The 26,759-nt window shown below is 38.4% G+C and overlaps 1 protein-coding gene across 3 annotated transcripts in view; it reads left to right on the top strand.

The window, feature by feature from the left end:
• The window catches only part of GABRB3 (gamma-aminobutyric acid type A receptor subunit beta3), a 451,589-nt gene that overhangs the window by 191,621 nt on the left and 233,209 nt on the right, over positions 1-26,759 (top strand). Inside the window, exons 1-3 of one of the 3 annotated variants that reach the window (XM_053888811.1) lie at positions 16,369-16,495; positions 17,348-17,439; positions 17,666-17,733. In XM_053888811.1, the coding sequence (XP_053744786.1) occupies positions 16,416-16,495; positions 17,348-17,439; positions 17,666-17,733 (240 nt within the window). In that variant the 5' untranslated portion in view covers positions 16,369-16,415. Of the gene's footprint in view, positions 1-16,368; positions 16,496-17,023; positions 17,219-17,347; positions 17,440-17,665; positions 17,734-26,759 lie in introns of those variants that run through there. The other 2 variants (XM_053888810.1, XM_053888809.1) reach the window with 2 other exon arrangements.

Genomic DNA, 26,759 nt, shown 5'->3' with positions numbered 1-26,759 from the left:
CAGCCATAGCACTGCTAGGAATTTCCCCAAGGGATACAGGAATGCTGGTGCATAGGGGCACTTGTACCCCAATGTTTATAGCAGCAATAAATAACCAACAATAGCCAATTTACGGAAATAGCCTAAATGTCCATCAACTGATGAATGGATAAGAAGTTGTGGTTTCTATATACAATAGAATACTATGTGGCAATGCAAAAGAATGAAATATGGCCTTTTGTAGCAATGTGGATGGAACTAGAGAGTGTTATGCTAATTGAAATAAGTCATACAGAGAAAGACAGATACCATATGTTTTCACTTTTATGTGGATCCTGAGAAATTTAACAAAAGATCATGGGGGAGGGTAAGGGGAAAAAAAAGAGGGAGGGAGGCAAACCATAAGAGACTGTAAAAACTGAGAATAAACCGAGGGTTGATGGGGGTTGGGAGGGAGGGTAAAGTGGGTGGTGGAAATTGAGGAGGGCACCTGTAGGGATGAGCACTGGGTGTTGTATGGAAACCAATTTGATAATAAATTTCATATTAAAACATAATGATGTAAATGTGACTTGGCTCCCACCATAAGCAACTAGGAATGGTGAACAGAATATATGAACCAGTTATATTTAAACATTGAACAACAGGCACTATAGTACTTTGATCCATTCCCTTACAGAAGGGAAACAGGGGTCCTATAATTGAGCTTTTTGTTTTGAGATTTTATGGAACACAATGTAGTGAGGCAGAACTCAACTGGATATGACAGTTTCAATGGGTTGAGAAGTCAGAGATCAGCTTTCTGAGAATTACAGCAACTTATACTTGCAAAATATAGAACAGGGAAGAAGAATTCTGTGCAAACAGAGAGTTCCAGGCTTATATGCCCTCTTGCATCTGTTGATGAGTACTAAACTGTACATGATAGGGTGAGTATCTACAATGGTAAGCAGAAAATAAGCAAGGACCTATAAGCTGTATGATTTTCAGATATTACATAGAGATATCCAAGATCTAACTAGCTAGAATGGAAAGTCATTATTAAACACCTAAGACATTCAGTAGGTATTACAGAAGATAACACTTTAGTAGTATGAACAAACTAACTTTAATGACTAACTTAGACCCTCTCTAAACAAAGCTGTTACACTACTCTTGAAAAAATCAAACTGATCGGCAACTAAGTAAACTACTATAACAGAGTCCAACACTCTTTAAAAGAAAATAACAAAATCCAGCAAAGAACAACATAAAATTGAAAATGTGCAGATTTCCAATAAGAAATATTAGCATACTAAGAGTCAAAGAAATGTACCTATAACTAGAAAAAAGCAATTCATTAAAAATAGTCTCAAACATGAAAGATGATTAAATAAGCAGATACAGAAATTTTTAAAAACTTACTATTAATTAGTAAAGAAGTGAACACAATGATGGCAATAATGGAATATATAAAAACGAGACCAAGTGGAACTCTTAAAACTTAAATAACATTTCTTAAATGATTATGTCCCTCTAGATGACTAAAGGCAGATTAGACACTGCAGAAGGATAGATAAGAGAACTTGAAGACATAACAACATAAATTATCCAAACGAAAGCTTAGGGGAAAAAATAAACTGAAAAAAAGTGATCAAAGTATTAAGCATATGTGTAAATGGACTTCTAGAGGGAGAGGAGATAATATATTTAAAAATACCAGCCAAAAATTATCCAAATTATATGGATGAAAGCTCTAAATATACAAAGCCAAGAAACTTGGTGAATCCCAAGGCAGAATAAACAAAATGAAAACCACACCTAGAAATATCGTAATAAAATTGCTGATAAGCACTAAAAGAAGAAAAAAATCTTAAAAGTAACCAAAGAATGTATATGAGGATATGATGTACAATGAGACAGAAACAAATTTTATTAATTTCTCTTCAAAAATATGTAAGCCAAATAACTGTTAAAAAAACATTGTAAACTTTGAAATTTATAATAACAAAGAAATGTTATGAAAATGTAGGCAAAATACAGATTTTCTGACAACCAAATTTAAGACAATATTTCACTACCAGACATTCACTAGAAGAATGCTAAAGTAAGCTCTTTAAACAAAATGAAAATGATATCAGATAAAAATTCTGTTCTTCACAAAGAGATAAATAATGCTAGGAACAAAAAACATGTAAGTTCTTCACAAAGAAATAAATAATGTTAGGAACAAAAAACATGTAAGAAAATAATTATTTTCTTTTTAAAAACATTTCTTAAAAGATATTTATAACAATAACAATGTCTTGTGGTATTTATAACATATGTTAAACTAAAATATACAAAAATAGGACACAGGGTTGGTGGAGTTTTACTGGGATTAAGGCTCTTACATTAAATATTAATTGTCATTATTACATTTGATGATGGACTGGCTACATAAAGATGAATGCTCTAAACCTTTAATAAAATAGAAAGGCATAGTTAATAAGTCTACAGTAAAGATAGAATTGAATGCTAAAAAAATAATTGATTTTTAAGAAGGCAGGAAAAAGTGGGAAATGTCAAAGAACATATGAAACAGAAAGCAAATAAAATGGTGCTAGACTTAAGCAGAAAAGTGTTACACATGAAGAAATTCAAACCCAAAGCACATGTTTTGAAAACATTAATGAAAGCAATAAACCTTAAACTAGGTTTATCAAAACAAACAAACAGAAAGACACAGAAAATTAACAATATCAAGAAAGAAAGAGGGAGCATAAGTATGTACCTACAGACTATAAAATCATAATAACAAAATATTATAAACATTTTTTGCTAATAAATATGGAAACCTAACATGAAATGGGCAAATTTCTTACCTTATATAAATTTGTAAAACTGTCACCCAAAGAAGTAGAAATCTAAATAGCCTTATGCCTGTTAAATTATATTAAACATTTAACAAATATATTGGGAAGTCAAAATAATTGACATATTAAAAATGTTAGCCATATTGCCAAGTGATATTTACCCTGGGAATGGAAAGATTGGTTAACATTTGAAAATCAATGCCATTTACCAAATTAAAAGGATAGAGGATAAAATTCATACGAAAATCTCCATAGATACAACAGCAATGACAAAAGAATCTGACAAATTTCACTCCTTCTTGATGCAACTTTCCACAAACCAGAAATGGAAGGCAATTTTCTTAATCTGATAAAGGATACCTACAGAAAACTTTTTTCTTTAGCTTGAAAAACAAACAAACAACTGGGGCACCTAGGTGGCTCAGTCTATTAAGTGTCTGGCTTCAGCTCAGGTCATGATCTCATAATTCATGGGTTGGAGCCCCCTGTGGGGCTCCATGCTGACAGCTCAGAACATGGAGCCTGCTTCAGTTTCTGTCTCTCTCTCTCTCTCTTCCCCTCCTCCACTAGTGCACTCTCTCTTTCTTTCAAAAACAAACATTTAAAAAAATTAAAAGAAACAAAAACCTTAGAGAAAAGTTTGAAGTAGTTCACAACAAACTTTTCCCTGAACCATTTATGCATAAGAAGCCAAGCTGATGACTACCATCCTCAAATATCTGAGGGCTTTTCATACATACAAGGAGATATTCCTATGTTATTACAATGCAATAATCAAAATGAGGAAATAAATATTAAATTACTACCATGCAATCTTTAGATCCCATTCAAGATCTACCAATTGATCCATTAATATCTTTTCATAGGAAAATGGTAAAGCTCAGAATTATACATGCTATAAGCTTCCTTTACTCTTTAGCTTTCTTCAGTTTGAGGACAGTTTCTCAGTCTTCTCTGGAAGACTTCTCTTTGGTCACTTTGGCACTTCTGAAGAATACAGGGCCATTGTAACTGAAGTTGTAATTGGAGTGTATCAATTTAGAATTGTCTGATGTTTCCTCTTGATTATATTCAGTTTACACATCTTTATTGAAAATGTTACAGAACTGATACAATATTATTCTTAATGTATTGTATTGTGGAGAAAATTATTTTGATTCATTCCATTCTTTAATTTATTCATATTAATCACTTGATTAAGGTACTATCTGCAAGCTGTACTGTTAAGTTTTCTCTTAAAATTAGTATTTTGTTGGGGACATACTTAAAAACTATGTAAATATACCATTGTGATCAAACACTTAATGTGCATGAACTCAAATTTTCCTATTTTCTCCTGTGTGTTGTAGTTCATTATTGCCATTATTTATTGTTATGCTGAAATTTTCCCATAATTGGGCAGCATAAACACGTTGAAGCTAAATTCTGTGTCTCTGACAACTCTCTGTCATTCTCTGAACACTTCCTTATTTTCTAGGAGTAGATATTTCCAGTATCTCCTCATATTTTCCCTGCCCATCTCAAGAACTACCCATTTTCCAAAGAACCATGGATTTTTTTTCAGTGTAAAATTATATGTAGAAGCCAAAATCTATGTGTAGGGGATGCTGATTGCTATTGAACTGTCACTGTTCCCGGGCCTTATTGATGGATAGAACTAAAGAATATATGTATGTATACAGTAAATATATACGCATATATATTTGTATTTGTCTATATATTTTGAAAATTCTTAGTTCACACTAATGCTTTCAGTTGCAGTCTCACAACACAGGGATTTTTTCCCTCTTCTTGGTATTTGTAACTCTCATTTCCAACAAAGAGAAACCTAGCTTCCATTACCCTAAATATAGTTACTCATTTGATCAATGTCCCACTATGTAACCAATCTCCCATTGCTGCCCCTACCCAAATTTCCGGCATACGTTCTTCTTTCCCTGTTCATTTTCTGAATCCCATTTTAGGCCATCCCAGTGCATAGCAGTCCTCCTCATTTTTCCCAAGTTCTGAGTTTCCATGACAGGTCTCCACAGCACAAAGATGCCCATCATTTTCTCACCTTGCAGATGCCCATCTTGGGAATGCTTTCCTAACACTTCTTGGGCTCTAACTCTTTATTCTAGGTTAGCTCACTTTTTATGGATGCACTCCTCATTCTGCTTGGGCTAAGAGCCTCACACCCCATTCCTAGATATTATCTTCACCCTCTGAGACCCCAATTACCATAGTAGATCAACCTCCATTGAGATGTGGCTTTACCTTGCTTTGGCTCTGATTTCAAACATGGGCTGCTTTGTCCACATCTTTGCCTTCTTATCTTCCATGGGCCGTGACACCCAGTAGGGTATCCCACCCCAGTGATACTGTCCTTACTTTGCTTTGGCTGTGACTTCCAAACTAAGCCTTTAACCTAAAAACACACCTTTCTCACCCATTCCAGCCTTAAAACTTCATAACCTCCTCCTGGTCTCTGACACACTATGCCAGAGCCTTAAAAGCATTTTACTCTATGACAGATGCATACTTTGTCCTGACCTACTCTTCAGACTTAAGTTTTCACAAAGGTGAAAAAAAAAAAGAAAAAAAAAAAGAAAGGAAAAGAAGAAAAGGTAGAGAGAACAGAAAAAAAATAAGAGGAAGATGCTAATGTCATACTTAATGGTAAACAAACATTTTCCCTTAATACTGGAATAAAGCAAAGACATCCACTCACCATTTCCATTTTACATTGTAAAATAGGAGAGGAAGAATATATATGTCTGTATTCAAGGATGACATAATTTTTATATAATCTTAAAGAATCTACAAAAAATAAATTCTATTAAAATAATGAGTGCATTGAGCAAGGTTTTAGGGTGCAATTTCAATATATAAAAATCAATTATATTTCTATATGTTATCAATAAATAATGGGAACTAAAGTACTACAAATAGCATTTATAATAGCATAAAATATGAAATACTTAGAGATAAATCTAGTGAATCAAATGAAGACCTTTGCACTGAAAACTACAAAATATTTTTGTGAAAAAATAAAGATTGTCTAAATAAATCAAGATATATAGAATTTTCATAGATTGGAAGATTGAATATTGCCCAGATGTTATTTTCCCCTACATAGACCCATAGATTTTACATTAAAAAAAATTAAAATCTCATGAGGCTTCTCTTTGGAAATTAGTAAGGTCATTCAAAAATGTCTATAAAAATGCAAAGATCTAGAGAGGGAAGATGGCGGCATAGGAGGACGCTGGGTTCACCACGTGTCCTGCTGATCACTTAGATTCCACCTACACCTGCCTAAATAACCCAGAAAACCGCCAGAGGATTAACAGAACGGAGTCTCTGGAGCCAAGCGCAGATGAGAGGCCCACGGAAGAGGGTAGGAAGGGCGGTGAGGCGGTGCACGCTCCACGGACTGGCGGGAGGGAGCCGGGGCGGAGGGGCAGCCTGCCGGCCAAGCAGAGCCCCCGAGTCTGGCTGGCAAAAGCGGAGAGGCCGGATGGAGTGTGTTCCAACAGCAAGCGTGACTTAGCGTCTGGGAGGTCATAAGTTAACAGCTCTGCTCGGAAAGCGGGAAGGCTGGAGGACAAAGGGAGGGAGAGTTGCTGAGCCCCCTGACGACAGAGCTCAGCTTGGCGGGTAACAAAGGCACTCACCCGCGCCATCTCCCTTGCCCATCCCCCAGCCAAAATCCCAAAGGGAACCAGTTCCTGCCAGGGAACTTGCTTGCTCCGCACAAACACCCAACTCTGTGCTTCTGTGGAGCCAAACCTCCGGCAGCGGATCTGACTCCCTCCCACTGCCATAGGGCCCCTCCTGAGGTGGATCACCTAAGGAGAAGTGAGCTAAGCCTGCCCCTCCTGCCCCCGTGCACCTTGCCTACCCACCCCAGCTAATACGCCAGATCCCCAGCAGCACCACAAGCCTGGCAGTGTGCAAGTAGCCCAGACGGCCTCGCCACCCCACAGTGAATCCCACCCCTAGGAGAGGGGAAGAGAAGGCACACACCAGTCTGACTGTGGCCCTAGCAGTGGGCTGGGGGCAGACATCAGGTCTGACTGCGGCCCCGCCCACCAACTCCAGTTATACACCACAGCACAGGGGAAGTGCCCTGCAGGTCCTCACCACTCCAGGGACTATCCAAAATGACAAAACGGAAGAATTCCCCTCAGAAGAATCTCTAGGAAATAACAACAGCCAATGAACTGATCAAAAAGGATTTAAAAAATATAGCAGAAAGTGAATTTAGAATAATACTCATAAAATTAATCGCTGGACTTGAAAACAGTATAGAGGACAGCAGAGAATCTCTTGCTACAGAGATCAAGGGACTAAACAGTCACGAGGAGCTGAAAAACGCTTTAAACGAAATGCAAAACAAAATGGAAACCACGACGGCTCGGATTGAAGAGGCAGAGGAGAGAATAGGTGAACTAGAAGATAGTGTTATGGAAAAAGAGGAAGCTGAGAGAAAGAGACATAAAAAAATCCAGGAGTATGAGGGGAAAATTAGAGAACTAAGTGATACACTAAAAAGAAATAATATACGCATAATTGGTATCCCAGAGGAGGAAGAGAGAGGGAAAGGTGCTGAAGGGGTACTTGAAGAAATTATAGCTGAGAACTTCCCTCAACTGGGGAAGGAAAAAGGCATTGAAATCCAAGAGGCACAGAGAACTCCCTTCAGACGTAACTTGAATCGATCTTCTGCACGATATATCATAGTGAAACTGGCAAAGTACAAGGATAAAGAGAAAATTCTGAAAGCAGCAAGGGATAAACGTGCCCTCACATATAAAGGGAGACCTATAAGACTCGTGACTGATCTCTCGTTTGAAACTTGCCAGGCCAGAAAGGACTGGCACGATATCTTCAGTGTGCTAAACAGAAAAAATATGCAGCCGAAATTCCTTTATCCAGCAAGTCTGTCATTTAGAATAGAAGGAGAGATAAAGGTCTTCCCAAACAAACAAAAACTGAAGGAATTTGTCACCACGAAACCAGCCCTACAAGAGATCCTAAGGGGGATCCTGTGAGACAAAGTACCAGAGACATCACTACAAGCATAAAACATACAGACATCACAATGACTCTAAACCCGTATCTTTCTATAATAACACTGAATGTAAATGGATTAAACGCGCCAACCAAAAGACATAGGGTATCAGAATGGATAAAAAAACAAGACCCATCTATTTGCTGTCTACAAGAGACTCATTTTAGATCTGAGGACACCTTTAGATTGAGAGTGAGGGGATGAAGAATTATTTATCATGCTACTGACAGCCAAAAGAAAGCTGGAGTAGCCATACTTATATCAGACAAACTAGACTTTAAATTAAAGGCTGTAACAAGAGATGAAGAAGGGCATTATATAATAATTACAGGGTCTATCCATCAGGAAGAGCTAACAATTATAAACGTCTATGCACTGAATACCAGAGCCCCCAAATATATAAAACAATTACTCATAAACATAAGCAACCTTATTGATAAGGATGTGGTAATTACAGGGGACTTTAACACCCCACTTACAGAAATGGATAGATCATCTAGACACACGGTCAATAAAGAAACAAGGGCCCTGAATGATACATTGGATCAGATGGACTTGACAGATATATTTAGAACTCTGCATCCCAAAGCAACAGAATATACTTTCTTCTTTAGTGCACATGGAACATTCTCCAAGATAGATCATATACTGGGTCACAAAACAGGCCTTCATAAGTTTACAAGAATTGAAATTATACCATGCATACTTTCAGACCACAATGCTATGAAGCTTGAAATCAACCACAGGAAAAAGTCTGGAAAACCTCCAAAAGCATGGAGGTTAAAGAACACCCTACTAACGAATGAGTGGGTCAACCAGGCAATTAGAGAAGAAATTAAAAAATATATGGAAACAAACGAAAATGAAAATACAACAATCCAAACGCTTTGGGACGCAGCGAAGGCAGTCCTGAGAGGAAAATACATTGCAATCCAGGCCTATCTCAAGAAACAAGAAAAATCCCAAATACAAAATCTAACAGCACACCTAAAGGAATAGAAGCAGAACAGCAAAGGCAGCCTAAACCCAGCAGAAGAAGAGAAATAATAAAGATCAGAGCAGAAATAAACAATATAGAATCTAAAAAAACTGTAGAGCAGATCAACGAAACCAAGAGTTGGTTTTTTGAAAAAATAAACAAATTGACAAACCTCTAGCCAGGCTTTTCAAAAAGAAAAGGGAGATGACCCAAATAGATAAAATCATGAATGAAAATGGAATTATTACAACCAATCCCTCAGAGATACAAACAATTATCAGGGAATACTATGAAAATTTATATGCCAACAAATTGGACAACCTGGAAGAAATGGACAAATTCCTAAACACCCACACTCTTCCAAAACTCAATCAGGAGGAAATAGAAAGCGTGAACAGATCCATAACCAGCGAAGAAATTGAATCGGTTATCAAAAATCTCCCAACAAATAAGAGTCCAGGACCAGATGGCTTCCCAGGGGAGTTCTACCAGACGTTTAAAGTAGAGATAATACCTATCCTTCTCAAGCTATTCCAAGAAATAGGAAGGGAAGGAAAACTTCCAGACTCATTCTATGAAGCCAGTATTACTTTGATTCCTAAACCAGACAGAGACCCAGTAAAAAAAGAGAACTACAGGCCAATATCCCTGATGAATATGGATGCAAAAATTCTCAATAAGATACTAGCAAATCGAATTCAACAGCATATGAAAAGAATTATTCACCATGATCAAGTGGGATTCATTCCTGGGATGCAGGGCTGGTTCAACATTCGCAAATCAATCAACGTGATACATCACATTAATAAAAGAAAAGAGAAGAACCATATGATTCTGTCAATCGATGCAGAAAAGGCCTTTGACAAAATCCAGCACCCTTTCTTAATAAAAACCCTTGAGAAAGTCGGGATAAAAGGAACATACTTAAAGATCATAAAAGCCATTTATGAAAAGCCCACAGCTAACATCATCCTCAATGGGGAAAAACTGAGAGCTTTTTCCCTGAGATCAGGAACACGACAGGGGTGCCCACTCTCACCGCTGTTGTTTAACATAGTGTTGGAAGTTCTAGCGTCAGCAATCAGACAACAAAAGGAAATCAAAGGCATCAAAATTGGCAAAGATGAAGTCAAGCTTTCGCTTTTTGCAGATGACATGATATTATACATGGAAAATCCGACAGACTCCACCAAAAGTCTGCTAGAACTGATACATGAATTCAGCAAAGTTGCAGGATACAAAATCAATGTGCAGAAATCAGTTGCATTCTTATACACTAACAATGAAGCAACAGAAAGACAAATAAAGAAACTGATCCCATTCACAATTGCACCAAGAAGCATAAAATACCTAGGAATAAACCTAACCAAAGATGTAAAAGATCTGTATGCTGAAAACTATAGAAAGCTTATGAAGGTAATTGAAGAAGATACAAAGAAATGGAAAGACATTCCCTGCTCATGGATTGGAAGAATAAATATTGTCAAAATGTCAATACTACCCAAAGCTATCTACACATTCAATGCAATCCCAAACAAAACTGCACCAGCATTCTTCTCGAAACTAGAACAAGCAATCCTAAAATTTATATGGAACCACAAAAGGCCCCGAATAGCCAAAGAAATTTTGAAGAAGAAGACCAAAGCAGGAGGCATCACAATCCCAGACTTTAGCCTCTACTACAAAGCTGTCATCATCAAGACAGCATGGTATTGGCACAAAAACAGAGACATCGACCAAAGGAATAGAATAGAAACCCCAGAACTAGACCCACAAACGTATGGCCAACTCATCTTTGACAAAGCAGGAAAGAACATCCAATGGAAAAAAGACAGTCTCTTTAACAAATGGTGCTGGGAGAACTGGACAGCAACATGCAGAAGGTTGAAACTAGACCACTTTCTCACACCATTCACAAAAATAAACTCAAAATGGATAAAGGACCTGAATGTGAGACAGGAAACCATCAAAACCTTAGAGGAGAAAGCAGGAAAAGACCTCTCTGACCTCAGCCGTAGCAATCTCTTACTCGACACATCCCCAAAGGCAAGGAAATTAAAAGCAAAAGTGAATTACTGGGACCTTATGAAGATAAAAAGCTTCTGCACAGCAAAGGAAACAACCAACAAAACTAAAAGGCAACCAACAGAATGGGAAAAGATATTTGCAAATGACATATCGGACAAAGGGCTAGTATCCAAAATCTATAAAGAGCTCACCAAACTCCAAACCCGAAAAACAACTCAGTGAAGAAATGGGCAGAAAACATGAATAGACACTTCTCTAAAGAAGACATCCGGATGGCCAACAGGCACATGAAAAGATGTTCAACGTCGCTCCTTATCAGGGAAATACAAATCAAAACCACACTCAGATATCACCTCACGCCAGTCAGAGTGGCCAAAATGAAGAAATCAGGAGATTACAGATGCTGGTGAGGATGTGGAGAAACGGGAACCCTCTTGCACTGTTGGTGGGAATGCAAATTGGTGCAGCCGCTCTGGAAAGCAGTGTGGAGGTTCCTCAGAAAATTAAAAAGAGACCTACCCTATGACCCAGCAATAGCACTGCTAGGAATTTATCCAAGGGATACAGGAATGCTGGTGCATAGGGGCACTTGTACCCCAATGTTTATAGCAGCATTCTCAACAATAGCCAAATTATGGAAAGAGCCTAAATGTCCATCAACTGATGAATGGATAAAGAAATTGTGGTTTATATACACAATGGAATACTACGTGGCAATGAGAAAGAATGAAATATGGCCTTTTGTAGCAACGTGGGTGGAACTGAAGAGTGTGATGCTAAGTGAAATAAGCCATACAGAGAAAGACAGATACCATATGGTTTCACTCTTATGTGGATCCTGAGAAACTTGACAGAAACCCATGGGGTAGGGGAAGGAAAAAAAAATAAAGAGGTTAGAGTGGGAGAGAGCCAAAGCATAAGAGACTGTTAAAAACTGAGAACAAACTGAGGGTTGATGGGGGGTGGGAGGGAGGGGAGGGTGGGTGATGGGTATTGAGGAGGGCACCTTTTGGGATGAGCACTCGGTGTTGTATGGAAACCAATTTGACAATAAATTTCATATATTAAAAAAAAAAGGAAAAAAAATGCAAAGATCTTAGGTAGCCAAAAATAGTTTGAGGAAGAAAAGCAAAATTGTATGAATTACAATACCTGATTTCTGTATTTAATTTATAGCTACTTTAATCAAAGCAAGATGGAAGTGGTGAAAGAATACACATATAGGTCAATGAAATAGCTAAATAAAATAGAGTCCAAAAATATGTCCACACATATAAGATCAGTTGATTTGCAACATAAATACAAAGGGAACTCGGTGGGTAAAGAATAATATATTCAACAAATCATGATGAAACAACTAGACAGCCATATGGAGTGAAAGAACTTTTACCCTTATCAACATCATCCATAAAAAATAGTTATAAGTATATCATAGATCTAAATATTACTGATAACTTCTTAAAGAAAGCACAGAGAAAATAATAACTTTTAAAAAAATATATATTTATTTTTGAAAGAGAGAGAGGATGTGAGCAGGGTAGGGGCAGAAAGAGGGAGACAGGATCTTCCACCAGCTCTGGGCTGACAACAGAGAGCTGGATGCTGGACTTGAACTCACCAACTGCAAGATCACTACCTGAGCCAAAGTTGGATACTTAACCAACTGAGCCACCCAGGTGCCCCCAAAAGGCAAAGATTCCTTGGGGAGGATACCAAAAATATGAACCAAAAAGGAGAAAGGTTATAAATTGAAATTCATCTAAATTATATTCTTCTTTTCATTGAAAAATACTATCAAAGAAATGTAACAGCAAGGCCAGGGACTGGGAGAAAATATTCACATTAAATATATCTGACAAAAGACTTGTATCCAGAATATATAAAGAACTCTTACATCTCAATAAAAAAAAGACAAGGAATGTAATTTAAAAGTGGGTAAAATCTTACATACTCAAAAAGAAGACATGAGTTGTCATTATGAAATTAAATATACTTGTTTGTGTACTTACATGTCATCAGGCAAATGCAAATTAAAATCACAATGACATACCACTATATACCTGCTAGAATAGATGGAAATGGGGAGCCTGGGTGGCTCAGTCGGTTGAGCATCCGACTTCAGCTCAGACCATAATCTCACAACCTGTGAGTTCGAGCCCTGCGTTGTGCTCTGTGCTGACAGCTCAGAGCCTGGAGCCTGCTTCAGATTCTGTGTCTCCCTCTTTCTCTGCCCCTCCCCTGCTCATGCTCTGTCTCTCTCTGTCTCAAAAATAAATAAAAACATTAAAAAATTTAAAAAAAAAGAATAGATGGAAAGGATGTGGAACAACTTCAATTCTCATGCATTGCTGTTGAAATATAAAATCTTCAATTACATTGGAAAATATTTTGTAGTTCCTTATAAAGCTAAACAATAGCTTATATACAATTCAGGTATTACACTCCAAGGTATTTACACTAGAGAAATTAAACCATATACCCATACAAAGACCTGTATATGACTTTTTATCTGTAATAGCCCAAACTGGAAAGTCTCAATAACAGATGAATGGATAAATAAGTTGTGGAATAGCTATACAATGGAACACACTCAGGAGTCAAGAGAAACAAACTATAGGGGTGCCTAGGGGGCTCAGTCATTTGAGCATCCACCTCTTGATTTAGGCTCATGATCTCATATTTTGTATAATTGAGCCCTTCAATTCTCCTTCCCTCTCTCTTTGCCCCCCTCCCGTCCTCTCTCTCTCTATAAATAAATAAATAAATAAATAAATAAATAAATAAATAAATAAACTTTAAAAAATAGGGAAATAAACTATGGGTCTGCAACAGCATGTATAGATATCAGAAACAGTGTAGTAAAAGAAATAATCCAGACATAAAATAACATATACTGCATAACTTCACTTATATGGAATGCTAGGGAAAAAAATCTGTAATGATGGAACTTAGGTCAGTGCTTGTCTACAAGCCCTATGAATGACATGTAGGTTTAAGGACTGAGAGGGAATTTTGGGGGTGATGAGAATGAACATTGGTTTATATATTTGTCAAAACTCATCTAACTATACATTTAACACTTTATTTCATATGCTCTACCTCCAATTAATTGAGTTATTTTTCACAGAGATTTAAAATATACTATCAGAAGATTTTATACTATTTAAACAACCAGGTTGATTCTCTATAAGATGCAACTATGTCTGAACAAAAGACAGTTTGGTGAAAGGTATATGGCTCAGCCAAAACGCACAAATATGGAGCAGATAAAGTGATCATGTGATGCTCTTCTCTTCCTTCTTCCTACCTTATGGACCCCCTAAATATTATTCCAGTCTATTTATAACCACTTTGCTATGAAAAAAATGGCATTCCTCTCCTTTTTCTTATGACATGAAAATTTATGCATTGTGCAACCCCATCTCCTTTCTCTCTTTCAGTAGCAAATAAAGTGAAAAGTGAATCAATAATTTCCTGATGGTTTGGCTAATACATTAGCACCATCTAGTAAAGATATGTAACTATTCTTGGTTTCAGGAATCCTGGCAAGAAGAGTCAAAGGATGGAGGTGCTTGGGGTTCAGTGCTCATCCAACCCTCCAAAATGGCTATGTGAGAGGGAGCTGATGCAGGAGGGTGGGTCCAGTGGCTGCATGTCCAGCCTCTGTTGCTTATGTAAGTGCAAGCTGGGCAGCAACTATTATGAGTCTTATAACCCATGAACATTGATTACACCTGCATGCACTCACCACAATTTTTCTCTTTGATTTTGTCTTCATATCATTTTAGGTGATATTTTTAGTAATTTGCCAATTGGTGATGACTTAGCCTGGGTTCCCCAGAAAACATATTGAGGCAAAATGTAAATGCTACAGTTTACAAGAGTGCGTAATACTGATGAAAACAGGAGTGAAGGCATGGAAGAAGAGAGAAAACATAGGAGCTACTGCTGCATCTCAGGATATTTCTTAGGTGCAATAAAGAGAAAATTATTTATCTACCTGTTTCCCACTTCCCATTTGTCAAATTCCACCCCATGAATCGCTAATTCTCCTGCAACTTCAGATTGCACATATGTGAGTACTGAAAAGGTCCTGTAGCATCTTGAACCTCATTGTCAAGTGAGAAACTTGAAAGTGGGAAGTGAGAGACAAGGAATGTGGACATGAGGTGATGGATGTAAGTTTGTTCTCTGGTAAAGCTGATCAGAGCTTTTATGCATCTGTGTGCTAAAGTAGCAACTGTGGTGAAAAATAAGGGCAAGAACCTCAGAGACTGCTTAGAGCCAATATCTGAAGTGGTACACAGTTAAATAACAATTGCATCTGTAGTGTGGTTTTGCAAGTTTTAGAACATAAAAGTAGTAGAAAGGGGGATAATATTTATTATGTTATTGGCTGTACTCAAACACCTTATTCTCATTGTTTACTTTCTATAGCTGTGATCCCCAGCAGGGCCTTTCTCTAAGAGGTATATGCAAATAGGAGACATAGACTAAAACATAATGTAGAGTGGAAGGTATGATAACATAGACCTCATTTTTCTTATAATTCCATTGCACATTAACAGGACACAGAACACAAAGTAGTTGTGAACAGACTTTTCCATAAAACAATTAGGGAGCTATATTTATCTCTTAACTCATCTTAATATCAACCTTTCAGGTACTGCAGTCACATTTTTTGCTCCAAAAATAAAATTGCTGATTTTTTAAAAGGCAATGATATTTAAAATTAATGCACAGAAACATGCCAAGTTGATAATTAAGGTCTAGATTTAGATATTTACCTACATAAAGTCTTGACAGTAGAAAAGAAAACTTTAAGCTTTACAGAAAAAAAAAATAAGTCAATACAGAAAAGCAGGTATCTATTATTAGCCATTCATTAAGTCCTGGAATGGCTCAAGAAAGCCTATCAAGCACAAAATTGAACTTGATTTGTAGGTTTTGTTCTTTAACCACAAGTAGGATTGTGCAACCATCTTCTTCAATATTGGAAGTCTGAGGCACAGAGAAACTTTATTGAAGATTATTCACTAAAGAAAAATATGCAACCTATGGTCATGGGTGAATAGACACCCCTTAGGCACACGGTGTTATATTAAGAACCACGGACAGCTCCAGGCTGCGCCAGAAAAGGCAAGTTATTTTCCCAACCCTGGAACAACAGTCCAGGGTCTCCAGGTCTGATCTGGACTCCAATTTACTTATTACCTTACTGCTAATAAGGTGTACATGATCAGGCCTCTCTTTACCATTCATCATAAATGTATTTATATGAGCAGGGAGGGCCCATTGCTCATATGAAATGTTCAGGGGTGAAGTGAGAGGAATAGTTTAAGGTACAGATTTTTAAAAAATGGTTTTATGGTGCATAAATAATTAATCCGGCCGCCATGCAAGGGGCTGGATGATGGGTCAGGAGGGAAAGCCCGTGGGTGGGGGCAGGGGCGGGGATCCCCGCGTCGCTGTTTGAATACTGGGTGGCTGTGGGGGAGAGCCGATCCCACTCAGATTCGGTCGGAGGAGCAACGCCATGTGCTCCAGGCTCCCGGCTCTCCTGCTGCCCATCTGGCTCTTCTGGACTCTGGGGATTCGAGGCTCTGAGCCCCGCAGGTGAGGTGGGGGCTTTCCCCCGACCCGCAGCCTCCTTCCAGACGCTGTAGCGCGCAGACCTGCGGGCACAGGCACTGTACAGCACCCACTGATTCTTGGCCTGCGTCGCAGCGGGGCGGGGGTCGTTGAGGGGGTCGGACCAGGAAAGGGGCGGGGGGAAGCGGATGGCGTTTCCCTCACCGCCGCTGCCTGTGTAGCCGTATGTCCTTCGCCTGGTCGCAGCAAGAGCGGCGGAGCTGGCTTCGCGGCCGAGCCCGGCCCTGTTCAGTGCCGCACAGCCGCGGCTACTACTTGCTGTCCCCGGCCGGGCTCCAGGTCCCGCTCCGCAGCCGCGGAGGCGGGAGGGAGCGCCAAGGGCCGGGGCCACCAGCCGCGGCTAGCGCGGGGGAGGCTAGGGTGCTCGGCGCAGCGGGCTCCGCCTCCGGCTCGCCTTGCCTCCTCCCCCTCCCTCCGCTCCCCAGCCTGCTGCTCCTCCTCCCCTCGCGCCCGCTCCTCCCCCTCCTTCCCTCCCCCTCCCCCTCCGCCCTCCTCCGCTTAGGGCCAGCGCGGCGGCGGCGGCGGCGGCAGCAGCAGGAGCAGCCCCGGCTGCGGGTCGCGACGGCGGCGGGGCGCCCCCTCCCCCGTGCCGGGGCGCGGCGGAGGGATGTGGGGCTTTGCGGGAGGAAGGCTTTTCGGCATTTTCTCGGCCCCAGTGCTGGTGGCTGTGGTGTGCTGCGCCCAGAGGTAGGGTCGTGGGTGGGTGGATGGGAAGCGGGCCGGGCAGCGGGCAGGGAGCGCGGGTGTACGCTTCGGGCGCTGGCGGGTGAGCCACCGCCTGACCCTGCTCTCTGTGCCCCTTGCCCCCTTCCCCAGCGTGAACGATCCCGGGAACATGTCCTTTGTGAAGGAGACGGTGGACAAGCTGTTGAAAGGCTACGACATTCGCCTGAGACCCGACTTCGGGGGTAAGTGGGGTGTGCGCGGCCGCTGCGGGATGCGCGACCCACCGCGCTGGCGGCCTGGGTGGTGGAAGGAGGTGGGGGGCGCTGAAGCCGAGCTGCGGTGGAGTGGGGGGGTGGGGTGGGAGGCATTTAACCTGCTACCTCTCCTCGGGTGGGCACCGCTTTCCTCAGTGCCACCCGCACCCCGTGCCCGAGCTTGGCTGATCTCTGTGTGGTGCTCTTCCCGCAGGTCCCCCGGTCTGCGTGGGGATGAACATCGATATCGCCAGCATAGACATGGTTTCCGAAGTCAACATGGTGAGTGCCCTCCCTCCCCAGGGCTGTCCCCGAGCCCCTGCCCCACTGCCTGGGTCCACAGTACTGGGCCAGAGGCCTTCTCTGCCGGGGCCGATCTTCCCTGGCCCGCAGAGGGAGCGGCTCTCCGGGAGCCAGCCTCTCGCTGGTGCGGCTCCCTCCACCCTCCCGGTGTGCGCGGGGGGCGTAGTTGGCGTCGGTTCCGTGCGGAGGGCGCACCCTTCCTGCGGAAGGAAGGGGTCCTAGGCCGGCCTAGCGCTTGGCTTTCACCGCAGCCCTCGTGCTCCCAGCTCCTCCAGCGGTCTGTCACCTGGGCCTGAGGCTTCCCTAGTGCCATCTCGCCTCCTTAGCAACAGGCGCTGGGGAACCAGGGAAGAGAGGCGAGTTGTGGGGGTGGCTCAGATTCTAGGTAAGAGGTACTTAAGGTTTCCTTTGTTGTTTTTTTGGAAAGAGATGCTGGCAGCTGGAGAGAACGAGGGGCAATGATTTGTGTACTCAAGGGTATCTCGGGTCAGTTTCCTTGGTCTCAGTGGCTTTTGTAAGGGTAGGCTCCTGGACAGTGAAACCCGGAATCCCGCTCCTCCAGTCGCTGTCGGAGGTGCTGACAGAGCCAGGCGTCTCTGAGAACTGGAGAGCCTGGGCAGCTGGCGGGCTTTCGGAAGGGGCCGCTGTGCCAGGAGAGTCGAAGGCTAGTGAGCCCAGTGTCACTTAAAGCTATGTTAATGTGAACGGAATTCAGTATTGTAACCTGTGGAAACCGGAGGTCCGTGTCCTGAGGTGCGAAGTGGGTGTCATGGGCTTTTTTGCTCAGGACACTAGGACAACTGGGAATAAGGAGCAAAAGAACCCCTTTCATTTGTTAATTGAGATGAAATATTCTGGGATTTGGAAACATTTGATTTTCTGTTGAGTGGCACTTTAGAAATTGTAAGAATGAGCATTTGGAAAGGATATTTTTTGGGGAAAAACCATTTGCTGACTCTAACATAGCATTAAGAATATAATGAGGCATGGTTTCAGATAGACCCAGTAGGTTTCTCAAGTCTGGTGTACCTGAGAAAACTTGTTTTAAATGCATACTCCCAGGTTCCTCACTCCAAAAGATTCTGATCCAACCGTGGAGTGGAATCTTGGGGTGTCTGCATTTAAAACTAGTGCCTCACATTTTTTTTTGAAGCACTATTTTGTGGACAGTATTTTAGGAAATATCACAATAAATTATAGAAATACAAACATTTACAAATAAACTACATAGACTGTTTAGCAAGATATGTTTAAAAATATATTTTACTGTGGATTTTTTAGGAAGAAATCTTTGACCACACAAAATTAATTTCATCAAATTTTCACTCTTAACCTAAAGTTTTTGAGTTATAATATGTGATTTTAAAGCAATGCACTTTTCTTTCAATGTATACTACTAAGGACATTTTTTTGTACAAGGAATTATAATAATGAAAGTGTTAGCAAGAAACAGAAATAATATGACTTTACATACATAATATTAAAAATTAACATTACATATGTTTTACTTTTTAAATAATTTTATAAAAATATTCCTGTCCATAAGGTATGCTTTATGATCTTAAAGGAACAAGTTGACATAATCTGTGATTTTCTTAATTGAGAATTTCACATCCTCTAGAGAAAATTCTTTAAACAAGATAATTGAATAATTAGTGGATTATTATATCAAAATCATTATATTAGATGCCAAATGACAGAGAAGATAGATTGATGTGGCCCTTTAAGAGCTCTATACAATATTAAAACAACCAGGTGAATAAGGAGAATGTTCTTGCAGACCACTGCACATTTTCTTTGAGTTAATTTTTAAACTTAGTTATCCAGTTGTCATCATGCTGATATTTGGCACCTGTAAAAACTTCCATCAATAATCATGCACCATAAATTGAAGTGTCCCAATTTTCTCTGGACCTAATAATAGAAAGACAAATTGAAGATACAATCCATTATACTGAATAATCTTTAATTTAGTTTATATCCCAAAGTCAATAATTTTGCATAACATAGCCATAGTATACTTGTATGTATTTTTTTTTTTTTTGCATTCTCATGATGGTAATTTTTGTGGCTCTATAAACATAAGTTTACTGTAGGCTTTTGGACAGATGGGACTGCTTCGCATTTGAAATAGCCTCAACAAGTGGATTGAGTAAAATCATATGCTGGAAAAATATGATTTCCCTTAACGTGTTTGCTCATGGTTATAGTTATGATGTTTGATCTATTATTAAAGAAACTTCAAATATAACAATGGTTAAGTATAATTTTGGAGCTCACATTTTATAAGGAAAGAGCAGAGAAATGCATAAGATTAGAACCATCCTTCCATCATGTTATTTAAAAATATAAATCCCATTTATGAGCCTCTTTAATCCCCTTACTAGCCACACAAAAGTAAGTTTTGTGAGGTAATGAAACTAAATAAGAAATGGTCTTGTTTTAAAGGTTTTGTAGCTATTACAGGAGATATGTCAAATCTTTGTAACAAAAAGTAGGATGTGGTCAGTCTCATTAGAGGAACAAAAGAAAGGAGCATATGGAAGAGGGAGAGGGAAGGAAGAAGAGAGAAGGAGGGAGATATTGGGGAAGAGGGAGATAGATTATTTCTGACATGGAAAGTTTCTTGGATGAGTAGGGGGAGTAGAATTGCAACAGGCATAGATGGAGGGTGTTCTAGATTAGGGAAGAAAAATGGCAAAGGTATGGATGGATAGATGAGCAGGATAGGAGATTGTGAAGTGGAGATTCAAAAGATAAAATTGGAAAAGTAATACAAACCCCTGTTCACTTACCTTCTGCTCTGCCGTGCCGATTTCAAATGCTGGTTGTCAAGTAACTCCATAAATGTTTTAAACAGGTGATTGACATGATTTGAGATGTGGTTTTAGATGAATCTTTTGGCTAAAATATAAATTTAGAAAGAAGAGTGAGGATGTCTCAGCAGAAGCAAAATTTACAGGAAAATTAAGGATAAATCATGGAAGTTTTATTCCTTGATTTTTTTTCTTTTTCTTTTCATAGATATATTTTTGAAAACATATATTTAGTGAAATAAATTTTAATAAATTTACTAATGTTTCAAATAAGAATATACAAAGCATGTGTATCTCAATGTGGGACAGATATGTACTTGTTCATGAGCTTTTGGGAGTGATTGGAAAGAATAATACTATACACTGCATAATAGTAATATTGTTACTTTTTAAACAGTTGGGAAGCACAATCTTTATCTACTGAGAGTGCCTATAGATCTTGCCTCCAAAGAACACCTCTGTCCTCAAATAAACAAATAAATAGACATATTTGTGTATATACATGTGTGCATGTATCATGCTTTTTGGTATTTTGTAGAACCATTCTAAGAATGAATTTGAGTATTTTACTATTTAACATTATTTTGCTATAACTTGTTTCATGGAAAATATATTCTACATTTACATTTTCCCCAACCTTCCAATTCTTCTTTTCATGCACTTTTTAAGAAATTAGCTGACTCAACAGCAGTCAAACGAAGACCATTTTGTCTTCTATAACTTCATTTGCTTCTCTTAGCCTTTGTTTTAAAATTTCTTATATATTTTTAAGATTATGTATGGTTAAGAAATTATTTAGACTTAGTCTACATATTTCTTTAAGTGACATTGTATATGTGAAAGAACACTGTTGACTGAAAACTTTTATATATATTTGTTATAATTCTGATGCTTAAGCATTGGTCCCAGTGTATAATAAACATGTGTTGAATAGGTAGATGGAGAGATGAATAAATGGAGTACCAATAATGAAATATGAATAAATTAAAGTATAGAAAACATAAAGAAATATTAAATATATAAAGCAACTAGAAAATTTTATTTTCAAAACAGTATTTTTACTCAGAGAATGAAGTAATTCTATAACTCTTAAAAATAAATTAAAAAATGGAAACAGTATTTTAAAGTAGTCATGAGTTCTTTTTTTTTTATTAGAATAAGCCATTATTTGATATAGTAATTTAGAGGAGAAACTACACATACTTAATTTTTAATTAATTAACTTTAAAGTATTGAGGATGTAACACTAGATTCAAAATCTAGTAGTATTAATAGTAATTTTTAGGATTTATCTTGTATTTGTTATTACTTTATATTTAATTAGTCCATTAAAAATAACTTAATCCTAATGAGAATGTAACTACAGGATTAATTTTTTCTGCTATCATGCATGTAAATTATATATATATATATATATATATATATATATATATATATATATATCATATATCATGAGTTCCTTTTAAGTAACATATAATGTGTATCCTTAGTTTTAATGAGATGTATATTCATCCATTATTCTAGTTATATTGTATTCCTTTCTTGTTTGTTGCATTTTCTTATTACAAAATCCACTTTTTAAAAAATGTCTAGGTGTAAAATAAGTATTGTACATGACGTAGTTTTGGCACATCTCAAAAAGCTGCTTTGGAGCTGCCTCACTGTAAAATGCATAGGTCTCATTCAAGTACAAAACCATGCATGTACACATGCACAGAAACGTTTGCACTATCACTTTGTCTTTCCCCTTTTCAGAGAAAGTGGGGTCTGAGGTCTGGAGAATTCAGTTAGGCTTTTTTGTCCAATTTATGTTACTCAATCCCCCCTCCCACCTTTCAGAGTCTAGAGGTTTCTTTGCAATAGTGAATGGTGAATCTGAGTTCAGTGTCCACTACTGTGCTAGAATCTCAGGTGGAAGAACTGAATCCCAGGAGTCCAGGTCGTGTGCTGAAAAGAGCCTAATGGGATTGGAGTTTTGGGTTCTATTTTCAGGTCTGTGAGAACGCCTAGACTTAGGCAAGTCACTTAACACTCAGTAAAATAGTAGAAGGCTTTCCAGATGCCCTACAGAATTGATTGCAACGTGTTATATCACAAAGGGCTAAGCTCTACAGAGAAAATCATGGTAAAGACAATCACAGCTACACAAACACATGGTAGAAAGCTATCATTAACTGATTTTTCCAGTCCTTGGCCATATTAATTGCATATTAATTGTTATTAGCATTTTAAAGGTTGGAAATGTGCTAATGCTCTTATTACAAAGTAAGCTGGGGGATGACTCAGCAGAAAGGAAAAGTATTTCTCTGACCCAGTTGGGATTGGAAAACTGCTTACATGGAAGGCACTCCAGGGGTGAGGTCCACAGAGTGTGTTGACATTTGGTTCCAGGTTGCTGCATTTTGGAGGTAAGGCTGTTTATTGAGGACATTACTTTTCACTGGCAGTATGTTTCATGCATAAGCTATGATCATACATCAATGCTGGGGCACTGATAAGAAAGCATATAATGAACTTCAGAGATGGATGAAAATAATACCTTACATAATATGCTTTTTACAAAGGGAGGTTTGTGTTTAATATTGGAAGGCATGGTATTGAGAATGCAAAGAGAATGCTTTCTGTGTTTTCCTTCAGGGAGGTTGTAAAGCTTATGTTGCTACATCTCTTAAAAGATGGATCTTACACACATTGTCCTGTTGTGAACCACCTCTTATTTGAGCATGTGCCCTGGTTCAGAGTTTGTATGGTGTGTTGCACTTAGGAGTATTTGGCTTGAATTGGTGGTGCAAATATGCTTATTTACATATAAAGATTTTTCTGATTTTTGCAAGTAAAGCAATATGGATTCAACTTTTGACTTTGCTATTATGACTCTTGTTTTCTTCTGTTGGTAGCAGAATGTTTCTTTCTCATATGGGTTTTGTATTGTATCATGCATACTGTCATTGCATAAGAAGCCTATCACCATATGGAATCCTTTAAATAATTTTATAATACATGTTGAGATGCAACTTAGGGAAATAACTAACAGTTTTACACATTTTGCAGTTTATGAAATACTTCAAGTATTCTGTTATATTTGATCTGCAGACCTGGTGATGAACTTGGTAAAGTAGGTAATATGGGTGTTAATTTCATCTCCACTTTTCAGAAGAGAAACAAACTTAGGAATAGCACTAACTTACTACATGGCAAAACTGGCACTTGGTCCTGTGTCTTTGGTTTTTCAACCTTATGCTACAGAGCAGCAAAATATCCTCTGTTCGGAGCACATGTGATTTTACCTTCTTCTGTGATTTTCATTGTCTAAATTTGATCTTTCCATTCTACTTTTGCAAGAAATCTTATTTGCTTATAACACTTATGACAGTGTTACATATGATTAAGGTGTATTTATTTGCTTAAAGCCTTTCAGACTATAAGTTCCATGAAGCAGAACTGTGTCTATGGATAGTCCTTGCATGGCCTGACACTTGAGAGGCACCTATTAGACATTTGTTGAAAGATAGTATATGAATGAAGAATGAATGAATAAATATATAAGTGCATAAATAAATAGATATGTAGCCTTCCAATTAAATATTTTTGTAACTCAGAATTTGGGCTTATGGCCAAGAAGAAGCTTTTACTGGCTAAATGTGATGTATAGAGATTTTACCTTAGGGGACTTAATTCGATCAGAATTTGTATAATTGTACAGAATATAATACTGTGAGCTGGTATTTTATAGCTGTTATCCTTTTTACTGGAGAGCTTTTATGCTGAGTTCAGAGTAGAAAGGAGAATAAAGTATTGTAAGGGTTGGTGTAGACAATCTAAACACCATTCATTGTTGCCTTTTTTGCACTCAAAGTTTCATGTCTACTTGTCAAATGTTGATTCAGTTTTTTTATATGCCACAGAAGTTTTGATTGTTTTTATGTAAGCATTCATTGGGTTTTGCATTGCTTTCCTGTTGGCCAGTCAGTAGTACAGTGAGGCTGCAGTGGTTTTTATTGTTTGCTAGCTTTCCAGCACAGTTTACTTCTGGACCATTTATGCCAGCCATTAAGAAGATTCTTTAGCTGCAAAATTTGGAACACAAAGACTAAGATAGGTCTCACCTCTCGGCAATTTTCTCAGTGTTATCAGTTCAGTGGAAAGTCAAGCTTCTGATCTCTCTGGCTGGAGATGTAGAATTCCTTTATTCCTTGTTATCAGGAGACCACATCAAGTAGTAGAAATCATTTGTAAGCATTAACTCATATATCCCTCTTTTCATTTTTCTTTTTCTTTTTCATGTTTATTTTATGTTGGGGGGGAGGAGGAGAGAGAGGGAGAGACAGAGTCATCCAGGCTCTGAGCTGTCAGCACAGAGCCTGAGGCGGGGCCCAAACTCATAAACTGTGAAATCATGACCTAAGTCAAAGTCGGACACAGCCCACTGAGCCACCTAGGCACCCGTTTCTCTTTTCATTTTCAATCAAACTTAAGCATCACAAAGAAACATTAATACAATTAACAAAACTTTTACAGTGCATGGATCTGACATTTCAGGTTAATGGGAACAAAATTAAGATGTGAGAATGTCACAGCTTTTTAAATGCCCTAATTTGTGCTTCTGCAGTCAATCTGAAGGAGGATGTGGATTCTATTGATTACATTATTGTGTTTTATCCCAGTTATCCTCGTTTTACAACTAAATAATTCCTTTTATGTTAAATATTTGCTAAATCCACATGCTATGATTTGTGATATGAAATACATTTGTTTTTATTTTGGATTGACTTTAAAGGACAAGAAAGTCTATGGTTTAAAGCTATATAATCCTGGTTGTGTTTGATATATATGTATATATGATATGTATATGTTTCCATATAAAGTATTTGTTACTTAGTTCAGCATAGCATCCCTGTTCTTTTTAACTTTAACTTTTTGAATAAGACTTACCAGTTGGTAACTTTAATGAGTACAAGAAACAAATTTTATGTGTCACCCACTGCTACATGTTCAGTGTATGTGTGCATGTGTGAGTCTATGCAAACCAACATTTGTCTTAAAAGAAGCAACAATTTGGGTAATTTAATGTAATACTACTGAGCTTTCCAATCATGCTGACTCTAAAAATCCATCCAAGAGTTAAGTCCAAATATCAGGTGGAAAGTAGACTACAATGGTTACAGAGTTCAGGGCCTGTTCTGTAGAATATGCTTTATTAAATGAATTTGTGTAGCAAATGACCCTGTGGTAAAGCTTTACCTTTGATTTATTTTATTGCATAGATTCCTTTATTTGGGTGTTGTGCACATAAAATGAACCATGTGTGAGGATTGCTGTGAACTTGTCACAGAGAAAAAAAAAAAAAAGAAAAACAGCAAAAACAAAACAAACCAAAACAAGACATCTGAGTTGTGGAAAACAGTGCCATTCCTGTGATCTAGACCAGTTATTCCAAAACTATAGACCAAGAATCTTTGTGTGGTGCTAGAGTTATTGCAAGGATGGACATAGCTAAGTGTTCTCTAAGCATAATTTCTCACCATTGGTGAGTAAACATAATAGAAAAAAAAAAAAGAATGGGAATAACTGACTGTATGAGAACCAGGATTGATTGTGTTATATTCCTTTTTATGCTATTAAACATTCTGCAGATAATTCATTAGTATGAAGGCATATTTAATTGTGCTGTTGAATGAGTTTTTATTTCTGAATCTTTCCTTTGTTTTGGCCCTGGGCACCAAAATTTCCTCTGAGAATGTCACTTGTGGTGACACACCACACTTATGTGGTGTGGGCTAAAATAATAGTTCCTTAGGAGAACACTGTTCTGTAGAATGTAAATGTGGGCCCCATACTCAAAATATTTCTGCTCAAATCACATTGGAAAGTATGTTAAATATGTAAAATAGGGGTTTTTTTTTGCTGCAGGAATTGTCAGGCCCATAATATGCTGATTTTACAAATCTTCATGAGAGCGGTGAAAAATACAATATTTTAAGGATTATGTTTCATTGGGCATCTTTTATTTGTGGAGGAATGGGGGACCCAATAAGCACTTCTTCAAGAGGTTTTTTTGTAGAACACAGATTAGAAAATGTGGGGCTAATCCAGTGAATCATAGTGGTTGTCAATATGGCCAGTTCTTGTGAATGATAACTGAGAAGATTACTAGATTAATAAAGGTTTTTCTGGTGACTGTGTCCACAG

The sequence above is a fragment of the Panthera pardus genome, unplaced genomic scaffold, assembly GCF_024362965.1.
Source record: "Panthera pardus isolate Hobbes unplaced genomic scaffold, ASM2436296v1 HiC_scaffold_24, whole genome shotgun sequence".
NCBI lineage: Eukaryota > Metazoa > Chordata > Mammalia > Carnivora > Felidae > Panthera > Panthera pardus.
Note: the sequence above shows the minus strand (reverse complement) of the source record. Positions and strands in the feature narration are given on the sequence as shown.